Source organism: Fistularia commersonii, chromosome 33, assembly GCF_037954325.1.
Source record: "Fistularia commersonii isolate RoL2024-O1a breed Wild chromosome 33, RoL_Fcom_v1.0, whole genome shotgun sequence".
NCBI classification, from domain to species: Eukaryota; Metazoa; Chordata; class Actinopteri; order Syngnathiformes; family Fistulariidae; genus Fistularia; species Fistularia commersonii.
This window is the reverse complement of record NC_141316.1, coordinates 8839554-8850394: the sequence shown is the minus strand read 5'-3', so window position 1 is coordinate 8850394 and position 10841 is coordinate 8839554. Positions and strand designations below refer to the sequence as shown.

Below are 10841 nucleotides of genomic sequence, written 5' to 3'. Positions count from 1 at the left end.
TATTGTAATTTATTTTTAGAATTTTTTATTTAATTTCTCATTTTTGATTTAATTTTACATTTGAATTTCGAAGGAAATAATTTAAGTTATTTTTCGATGATATATACGTGAACTGACCGTTCGCTGCAGTGCTCCTTGTGTCCGCTAGAGGGCGTCGTTCCCCCCTCATCCCTCGTTCAACCGGAACGACATGGTTTCACCTTGGTTCCATATCGCAGTGGAGGGACACATTGCGGCTCTGGCTACAAATTTGACATTCGGATGAAAGATAAATGCCCGTTTAACACCGCAGCGTATCTCGCTGGTGTCCAATCAAAGAGGAAACATGAAACAAGACGTGAGGATACTTTTGCTGGGGGAACGTAAGTCATTCGCACTGACAGCTAGCAAGCCTTTACATTAGCAAACATTAGCTGTTTTAGCTAACTTACCAACATCTGCTGACGCGCTAGAGGCAACTTTCCTGAATATTTTGAATTGTTTCCCTAAATGTACGGGGAATCTTCTGCTAGATAAAAGTCAAAGGTTCTACAGAAAGTGTGCTGTGCGCAAACGAATGCCAATTCCCAAAGTGCTAATTTGCCCCATAATAACTTGGCTAACGTTGTAAGAAAGCCGTTGATAGAAAGTCGAGAAAAGCATAGTGTTTGTTAAACTCGTAAGTTATACTGAGGTGGAATTATGGACTTTCATTCATTTGTTTTTTTATATAGCTGTTCAGGTATAGAATTTGAACGTTACGTAGAATGTTAGACCGATAGAAAAACGTCTAAATGATAATTTAACGTCTACATTTTCAAGTCGTCCACCTCAGCACAGGATGAACTTAGGGGACTGTACCATCAGAGGCCATACAGGCCCTATATACAATTTAATGCGCAGTAAATTTAATGTCCTGGGGCTCAAAGAAATTTAGTGATAAAGTCCTTCAAAACTATCTGTTAATGCAGTATTAGTTAAACAGTTATTGTACCCAGTCATTCGTTGCTGTCAGTCCTAGGTCACCACTTGTAGAAGTCTTTCCCTATCTTGCAGTCATGCAGCGTCTCATTTTGTTTTAACGTTGCACCAACAGCAAAGGTGGGCAAGACCTCGCTCATCATGTCCCTGGTTGGAGAGGAATTCCCGGAGGAGGTGAGTGTCAGCACAATCCTGACCACAGCAGAATACACTGTCATCCTGCCAAGTCACAAAACATTGAGATTTGCTTTATGCTCCTGAAAATTCTCCTCCATGTGCGCGTGTATGCATGTAGGGATGATATGTTCCTCTGTGGCCTCATCGTGTGTTTACATAATAAACAACTCTTTCCATCGCAGTCCTGAGTTTTGCCACACTGAGCTGGACAGATCAGTCATTTCAGAGAGCGGTGTGTCACACAGTGACCATTGTGCATCCTGCATCAAATAGATTTGGCTTGAGGTCGGATTTACATCGTACTCTCATGACCTTTTCATCACCTGATTTACTTTATCATGTTTTATGTATGCTGATCAATATCAAAACAGTTGACGGTAGAACAAAAACATTTTGAAGCTTGGATGAAACCAGGTTCAGTCTGATTTGATGAGCATGTTTGTGTGTTGTTTTTGACATGACATAGTCAAATTAGTCGAATACAAATGACATCACATATTTGCAGATTTGTAATTTTATTTTATTTTCTACTTGTATTAACAATCATATGAGTCTGTCTTATTTTATTAAAAGTATTATATTACTCACAAATGTATTTGTGCTGCCAGCTAAGCTTGTGCTCTTGTTTGTGTGTAGAACTGCGACTGTACTCTTTTCCTACTGGAAATGTGACTTTGCATTGTGGAAACCCATGTGATTGGGAATGTGTTTTGCAATCCATGGCAGGTTCCATCTAGAGCTGAAGAAATCACCATCCCCGCTGATGTCACTCCAGAGAAAGTGCCCACACATATAGTGGATTACTCGGGTAACGTTGAACATAAATCTGCACAATGTCTGTTCACTGTTTATTTTTAGCAACAGATGAAGAGTTTTTGGTCAGAAAAGCAGGGATTTTAGTCATGTTTAAACTTGTCTTTGACCCTAATAGAAAAGGAACAGAGCGACAAAGCCCTAAGAGATGAAATTGTGAAGGTTAGTACTACTTTCAACACAAATGGAAGTAAAGAACTTTATTGTTATTCCACTGTCAGACATGCTTGACTAGTTCTAATGAATGGTTGCTGCTACTACTACACATTTTTCTCTCTCTGTCCCCATTTCTTTTGACTATGAATAATCTCAGACTGATGTAATTGAGGGGCCAAGTCTGAGATTATTTATAGTCAAGAGCAATGTAAATTTCACATGTAAAATGTACATGTTATCTGACTGCCTGTCAGTCTTCCAACATTTTTAACAGCTGAAATATATAGAGATATCTATGCCTCTTTGGTTCCTTGTCTCAGGAACCAAGTTGTTTTTAAAAGTACTTGTTTTAATCAGACATTTTTGTACACCTGGATTTTTTGTCTCCCCAAAATCTGCAAAAAAGAAGCCCTTTAGCTTTGTCTTTTCTACCCCCTCAGGCCAACGTGGTGTGTGTGGTGTACGACGTCACCAATGAGGAAACAATAGAAAAGGTAAGCGCCAGAGGCTGGATTTTTATTGTCTTTTGCAGACACATGGAGGCTATCATTTGTTTTTGCTATGACATGACAAGACAAGATTAAACACAACATGCATGTGTCTTTCATTTTTCCAGATCAAAACCAAATGGATACCCTTAGTAAACGGCGATGCGGAGAAAGGGAACAAGTATGTACTTGCAGGGTTCAAGTATGCCTTGAACGGTTTGCCTTTTCCATGACTGATCTCTGCACTCCTTCCTACTGTTCGCATGTAGAATGGTGATCTATGTATTTTTTTCAGAATAATCTGTATTTTGATATCATTATCTTAAGTAGCAATTGATCATATAACAATATGTTGTGGCTTAACCTGTCTCCATGTGTCCAATCAGAATCCCCATCATCCTTGTGGGAAACAAGTCTGATCTTCGCTCCGGAAGCTCAATGGAAACCATTCTCCCCATCATGAACCAGTTTTCTGAGATAGAGACATGTGTTGAGGTAGATCTCAGCTTTGTGGTTTTATCTAGTTTACCAGGCTTTCCAGTTTCTGCAAGTCTGCCCTTTGAGACCCACACACTCACCTGGTCGAATGCAAATATTTATTCAAGCACACTTTATTCCAGATTGCCGAGAAAATAGTATCAGCAGCTTCTCATTCTTGCTGTTTTTTGCTTTTCTTTGTTTTGTCCTCTTTAGTGTTCTGCTAAAAACTTGAAAAACATATCGGAGTTGTTCTACTATGCACAGAAGGCTGTTCTTCACCCCACTGCCCCTCTCTATGACCCAGAGGTCAAACAGGTGAGCCATGTTTAACGTGGAAATCCAACTTTTCATTTTTTTCTCAGCCCTCCTACTCCTGTCATGTAATAAACAGACATTACATGAGTCAGATTTCTCCATTTCAAGTAGATCTCCAAAAAGTCGCCCGTGCTTGGGAATAAAATATTTAATAGTTGAAACAGCACATCACCCTTGCGTCATGTAAAGTTCAAGATTGATTTAAACTTTGTATTTACTCTATATAAAGCTCTAAACAGCCTTGGCTGTTCCTGTGTCACAGATACAGTCAAACTCCAAGCGCCAATTTACGCCTGAGCTCTGAAGGCAAAACCTTCGGCACTTTTTCCCCAGTCTGCTTTTACCAAAATCCAGCTCAGAGCCCTGAAGCTGTTTGTTTCAGGTTATTCAACTCAAAAACTATAGATTCTCTCTAACCACTTTGCTGAACCTTATTTTACTGACGAGTAAAGTTTAACGCTGTCGTCCCTTTTTCTTTATTTTTGTTGACGTTTTCCCCCTGTGTGTCCCAAGCTAAAGCCGATGTGCGTCAGAGCCCTCAGCAGAATATTCTACGTTTCCGACCAAGACAACGACCGCATTCTCAGCGACACGGAGCTCAACTGTTTCCAGGTGCCTGCCTGCAGTCCTCGCCTTCCCTCAGTTCCAACCAGTGCACTTTCACATAGTAACCCTTCTTCATTCAATAGAAATCTTGTTTTGGAAATCCGTTGGCGCCTCAAGCCTTAGAAGATGTAAAGACTGTAGTTTGGAAGAACACCAGTGATGGGGTTCAGGACAACGGCCTCACTCTAAATGGTAACATACAAGCCCGAATGCTTAAAACCCGCTGTGATCCTTTTCTGTTTTGTGAAGCCACTCCTAATTACAAATATTGTCTTTCACCTCCCAGGTTTCTTGTTCCTTAATACATTATTTATCCAGAGGGGCCGACATGAAACCACATGGACAATCCTGAGGAAGTTTGGTTACGATGACAACCTCGAGCTGACTGATGATTACCTTTACCCCGAGTAGGTCCCTCACATGGCTTTAGATTCAGCTTAGTTACGACAATGCAGTGCTCCAGCAAGTTGTACAAGAAAAGATGAGCGTAAAGCTGCTGCTGTTTTACAGTATTTCCCTTGTATTTTCTGTGTTGCACTTTCTTTTTTTTCCTTTTCCCCCCAAGTATTCTTAAGGTATCTTGTTCTCTTGGTAGACTGCGGGTTCCAGTTGGCTGCACCACAGAAATCAACCAGTTTGGTCACCAGTTCCTCCAGCGGCTGTTTGACAAGTATGATGAAGTGAGTAGTCTTTCTCTGGTCTTTCTGAATGGGGCGCTGCCTGGCGCTTTGCCTCCCAGCGGACATTGTCCCCCCCGGTAACCCAGTCTCTTTTTCCCCTCTTTAGGACAAGGACAATGCCCTCTCCCCAGCAGAGCTTAGAAATCTCTTTTGTGTCTGTCCTTACATGCCGTGGGGCGCAGAGGTCTACATGACTGTCCCGACTTCAGATGAGGGCCACATTACAAATCACGGCTACTTTTGTCAGTGGATGTAAGTCCGTGAGTCGGTGGTTAAATTTTGTCTTACTCTGTGCATGCACTAAGTTTAGTCGAGCACTTACCGGCAAGTTTTTATTCACGTGTAGGCTTTCTGCATACCTTGACATCCACCGTTGCCTGGAGCACCTTGGATACCTAGGTTATCCTATCCTCACAGATCAGGAGTCACAAACTGCTGCGATCACAGGTGTGTGAATTTGGGCACTTGCATGTGTGACGTTCCTTAATGAATTAAATGTGAGTCTATGCTTCAATGCTGGTCCCAACCCCGCCCACGATTCTCAAGGATAATTTAGAGTTTACTTTCCCACAAGGTTTCAGTGTGTGTACAGATACGATGGAGCACACAGTGTATCTAAAAAGGTTTACAAAAAGAGTTTTCTTCAATATTCATTACAAAGTAAAGTGAGTAGTTAATGAATGAAGCGTACGCCATTGCATCTGACATGTTGTGATGTAATTCCGTTATATATAATCAGTTATATTTCAGCCCTATTTCTTGCATGGTCGAAACAATATAGGCAGAGTACCGTTAATAATTAGTTTTAAAGGTATGATGGAATTGATGGATGTACTGTCCAGTCTGTCGCAAAGGATGTTTCAGTTAACCCCACTTTTCCCGACAGTTATTTATACAGAAGATCTCAGGTTTTTAGTGCGTTCAAGAACTGCAGAGTGGAAAACCATAACAGTTAGCTCAGTAACATGTAGAAATTCAGTTCATTGTTACTGTAAATTTACTGACTCTGTATACCTTTGAATCGCTTCTTTTCAGTATTTTTTTTGTATTTTACTGAATGAAGCAGCAGCAAAGTCAGTTTTTCTGTCACCGCTACTAGAGGTCCCTGCACCTACAACTCTAGTCAAAAGTAAATACAGTGGCCCCTGAAGATACAAATCCCTTTATATACAGTTTTTTAAGATACAAAGTGTTATTCGAGCAAATTTTATCCTTGAAATACAAAAAAAATGTCATGATATGAATACGAGAGCGAGAAAATCAAAATTCGAACATTTGCGCAGTACACGCCGAGCGAGCTCCCACGACTCGAATACGCTCCATGACGCCGCCGCATCTTCTGAATTGGCTCTGCTTGCTGCTTTCACCTTGAAGAACGCCTCGCAGCCTCCAGCATCCCTCGGCAACTTGTTTCCGGTCTACAATACGCTCGTGTCGTGTTCCTATCTCTTGTGCTGCATCATTTTATATCTTTGCGCTTATTTTGCATATTTTCTTTGATAATCATGATGGGCCCTAGTAAAGCAAGGAATAATGCAATAGTGAACCCAGAAAGAAGATGCTTTCAATGGAAATTACATCCACAAAATTACATCTACAAAATAATAGTGAGGTTGGAACAAATTGTTTTGTTTTCTGTTATTTTAATTTGGGAAAATTAATTTAAGATACAAAAAAAATCAACATACAAATCCACTTCTGGAACAAATTAAATTTGTATCTTAGGGGACCGCTGCAGTTAGTTGGCAGATGGGAAAGATCTGTTTTTATGCTTTTTTCATGCATTTTAAAAATGAGACTGCAGTTCACTCATGATCTGAAAAGTGTCATGTGTTAAATGGATTTTTCATTTTCCTCTTTCCTCATTTGAAATGCTCTCTGAAACATATGAGTTCTGTGGGTCAGATCACTTGACACTTTTTGAATTGTGGAAAACTGAAACGTGTATTTGTTAATAATGAGCACATGTAATATGAAACCTCATTGTTTTATCATTTGCGCAGTAACACGAGAAAAAACGGTGGACCTGGAGAAGCGTCAAACACAGCGGTCGGTGTTTCTGTGCAAGGTGATTGGACCGCGGGGGACGGGCAAGACAGCTTTCCTCCAGGCCTTCTTGGGCCACAGCATTATGGTATGATGCCACCTGTTATTCACAAACAGGAAATGCATAGTTAAACCGTTGATGTTCTTTCCATCATGCGAATTGAACATTATGCTGAGGCTGGACTTTTCTCTTTTTTTATTTTTGTTTACTTGTACAGAATACAGGAAATTCCAGGAGTGCCTTCTCCCCCTATGCCATAAACACTGTCCAAGTCAGCAATCAAGAGAAGTACCTCATCGTATGTGGCTAAGTTCTCATCTAATACTTAGGCTTAGGGCGGAAACCGTCTAATTTACAATAAAATTGTTGAAAGGGAAATGGGGTAATCGATTGTGGGGGAAAATTGTCCCGATACCACTGCTTTTTTCGGTTTATTGACGTGTAAAAATTCATGAATGACAGCTTTTTAAAAGGTTTAATTTTTGGTTAGGGTTTAATTTAATTAAGCAAGTTTTGGACCCTCAGTAGATCCCTGTAACCACACTGTTGTTGATCCTGTGCAGCTCAATGAGGTGGATGTGGAAGCAGAGTTTCTGAAGGCATCTGATGCCTCATGTGACGTTGCCTGTCTCATGTACGACACCAGCGACCCACATTCCTTTGACTACTGCGCCAGTATATACAAGGTTTGTTACAGCAAAAACAAAAAAAATCATATTTTTCAGCTGGAGAATGCAATTCCCTTCAAAACGTTATTTTTAGTATCGCTTTTCAATGTGTTTGATTTTGAACTGCAGAGTTGTCATTGTATACACCTTAGATCGCCATTAATTCATTTTGTATACAGAAGTTCAGAAACTTACCTGAATTTTAAATATTGCCCAAGGTAACTCAGTTCAACCCTGTTTTAACTTTTTTGCAAGAAAAATATGTTCTTAGTTCTTTGAACTGTATCCTGCATTGTACTCAGACGGAGGCTCAGCCAGCTGGGCTGATTTAAGTAGAGAAACTTGAGCACACTCCTGACCAACTTTTTCATTTCATTTTGTTGAACCGCTTGGAAAATTTGTCCTCCTAAATGGAAAAAAAAGCCCCCACTAATAATGGTGATAGTGGGATGGTATTCTCAAAGGATTTATCCTGTTACCTAAGTTAAAATAGTAGTTTTCAAAATTGAAACATTAGTTATCCTGATGACAATTTTCCCGTATCCTCAATCCGAGTGATGATTTTTTGAGCTATTTTTCCTGAGTAAATCGTCACAGTCACGCCCAACCGCCATACCCAACGATATGTTTTTCTCTGTCATTTAGCAACATTACATGGAAAGCAGCATCCCCTGTGTGGTGGTTGCCTCCAAGCAGGACCTTCCCGAGGCCAAGCAGCTCCATGGAATGACACCAGCAGAGTTCTGTTACAAACACAGATTGCCTCCACCAATGCCCTTCTCCAACCAGCTCATCAACTCCAACAGCAAGAATATCTACACTCGACTCACTCTGGCAGCCATGTACCCGTACGTTCTGCACCGCCAAACTGCTGCTTCACTTTGAAAGCGGTCGTCGTGAAAGATCTTGCAAATATGAACTCTTGTATAATGTTGATAGAAGGGAATAGAAGCGCTCCAATAGGATTGAGGCAGCTAATTATTGTGCTAATAGTAATCCCTGAACATTGTTATGCTCAGTATCTTTTTCTTTCTTTTTCCATCTGCTCTCCAGGCACCTGAACGGCTCAGACATGAGCAACACTTCCTTCTGGCTGAGAGTGGCTTTGGGCTCGGCTGTCGTTGCAGTTCTGGGCTTTACTATCTACAGAGTCATTGCCAGGCTGAAATGACTAACAGCTGGCTGAATTTTTTTTTTTTTTTCCTTTTTCGTCCTTGAAAAAAAGATGCTCCATTCATCGAGACCAAAACCAAGAGACCACACCCCGTTCCACGGCAAACCAGCTGTATTTTTAGTTTATTTTTTTTTTAATCCATTGAAGTCTTCCAAGGGAAGCGTACATCTGCCCCCCTTCACATGGGACTGCCCGACCTGTACCTGCAACCGCAAAAAGAAACTAGTGATAACATTTGTCCTTTTCTTCTGCCATGTCCATCATTTCTCCTTTATATTGTTCCAAGCCGGCTCAGCAGTTAAGCCCGTCTGTTTGTTCGGGTACGCAGAGCTGGAACTGTTGCAGTCCAGTCAGGTGCTTTTTCAAAGTGAACCACATGGAGGACAAATGGTCACGAGCCCAAAGCCCATTTGAGTGTTAAGGCTGGAAGGTTGAGGGGTTTTATTCACATGCAGTGTTTTAGTGCGTCTTCAAAAAAATATTAGAAAAATGCCAAAATTGACAATGTTTGACAACCGATGGGCCACGCATAATGCTTTTTTTTTTTTTTTTCCCAAAAATGGAAAATTCAATTTTGGCTAAGTCTTCACAGCAGTGGAACATGGATTAGTGTGTCATCTATGACAGACGCGCTTAATCTGTAGTCCGGTTTTAAAAAATGAACATGAGTAATAGTAAAATTACCCATCATTAGAAAAGGAAAAAAAAATCTTACGTTTGAAAATGACATGGTAGAGCAGGACTCCTTCATTTTGTACCCATTTATTTAGCGGTTCAGGCTTGGGTTTTGTGCCACGTTAATGAAAAGAGGATACGCAGTCAAAGTGAGCTGTCAGTGGAAAAAAAAAAAGATTTGCTTGGATGGATAATTCATGGGTCAGAATTAGATGACGACCGAGCTAATCCATGTTTTACTACTTGACTGATACTCCATGTTCCATTTGCCAAATAATCACCATAACATAGTAATGAGTGATAGCATGTTATAGTAGGCGCTCCATTTAGCCTGAGAATGAGACTTGTACTGGTTACAATCGCAATGACTGAACACTTAGCAGTAAAAGCTACACTGATGAGCTGTGACGGAGAGATTCTCTTTGTGCCTGAAGAAAAATTGCATTTTTGTGGAAGATGCTGCGCAGACAGCTCCAGCAAGAAGGAAATATATATTTCTCCCATTAAAAGAATACCAGGTTGACCTCAAAGTGATGAAACAATGGCAAATTGAATATGTGTTTCACCGGGTGGTTTGTGAACAATTTGCATGTGATACAATTTCACACTTACTTCTGCACGCCAGGGTGTTTTCTTGCTTTCTTTAGCCAGGGCCTGCTCCTCCCGCAAACCACACCGACGTGACTTTTAAGATAACGCTTTACAACCGAATGTGAACTGATTTTAGATGCCTGATGTTGATTAAAAAAACAAATTCAGCCAGTTGTAGCAGGACGTTGCCCTAATAGCCGTTGTGCGTTGGGCCAACGGGCCACTAATGCTGTGTTCTGATGACATGTTGGACCGCCCGTGTGTTTTGTGTGTCGTTCACACCAGAGGACTGAAGTGAGTTACGATATATATTTCTAGCATTTCTACAGGATTATCAGAATTCAACCACCGCCCTTCAAGACTTTGTGATTGTGGTTCAGATAAGGCATTGCTGTTTCAAACTGTTGCAAACAGATCAATGTTGTTTTATAAAATATGGTTTTAAGTAACCCGTGATCTGAATACACTTTGTTCTCAGTCATAGAACATTTGTTGCACATTTGTGTGTATGTTTTTTTCTGTCATCAGGGTTTCTGTTGCAGTTTTTGTCGCTCCTGCTCAGAGTTTGCAGGATCTCTGGACGCTCTGCTTCAGCCGTTCAGCTCAGAAAGTGCGATAGAGCTTGCAGCTGTTTTAAAAGAACAACGCCGGGTCAGTTTGACCTGAGCTCTTGTCTGCGCCACGGAGGAGAAGCGATGCTCGTCTCCACCACAAGAGGACGCAGTTGCACCTCAGGTGAGCTGCAGCTCCGCGTCCGTTAGTGCATCTTTACGCAGCCATGGCGACGCCCGTGGGTTTGTTTGGGCCGTGGATGTAACGTGTACACTTAGTGGGGAGAGCAACTGCGAGTCACTTCACTCTGCGAGATGCTCAAAGAGCGGATGTTTTAGGAAAACGCAAGCGCTGGAACACTCATTCCTCTGCAAATGTGCATTTTAAGAAACTAGGAGGTTTTTCCCAAGTAGGTTTTCCATCAACGTGTCCACATGAAGAGCAGCCGACCGGAGTCTC

The 10841-nt window shown here is 41.2% G+C and overlaps 1 protein-coding gene across 2 annotated transcripts; it reads left to right on the top strand.

The window, feature by feature from the left end:
* Positions 1 to 166: 166 nt before the first annotated feature.
* Positions 167 to 10312, top strand: rhot2 (ras homolog family member T2). 2 transcript variants are annotated; one of them, XM_086140447.1, is made up of 19 exons: positions 167 to 337; positions 1076 to 1134; positions 1864 to 1945; positions 2069 to 2112; positions 2547 to 2600; positions 2723 to 2775; positions 2981 to 3089; positions 3288 to 3389; positions 3903 to 4001; positions 4079 to 4187; positions 4282 to 4402; positions 4591 to 4675; positions 4782 to 4927; positions 5022 to 5122; positions 6679 to 6809; positions 6940 to 7020; positions 7286 to 7408; positions 8036 to 8238; positions 8444 to 10312. In XM_086140447.1, exons 1-19 carry the CDS (start codon positions 262 to 264, stop codon positions 8559 to 8561), a joined length of 1896 nt encoding a protein of 631 aa, XP_085996573.1. In that variant the 5' UTR covers positions 167 to 261; the 3' UTR covers positions 8562 to 10312. The 2 variants fall into 2 exon arrangements, with proteins under 2 accessions (XP_085996573.1, XP_085996572.1); XM_086140446.1 differs by having other exon boundaries at positions 168 to 362.
* The last annotated feature ends 529 nt before the right edge of the window (positions 10313 to 10841 follow it).

Coding starts and splice junctions, on each gene's coding strand:
- rhot2 (XM_086140447.1), top strand. CDS start 262: ATGAAAGATAAATGCCCGTTTAACACCGCAGCGTATCTCGCTGGTGTC. Junction 338..1,075: donor GAGGAAACATGAAACAAGAC/GTGAGGATACTT, acceptor TTGCACCAACAG/CAAAGGTGGGCAAGACCTCG. Junction 7,409..8,035: donor ACTGCGCCAGTATATACAAG/GTTTGTTACAGC, acceptor TCTGTCATTTAG/CAACATTACATGGAAAGCAG.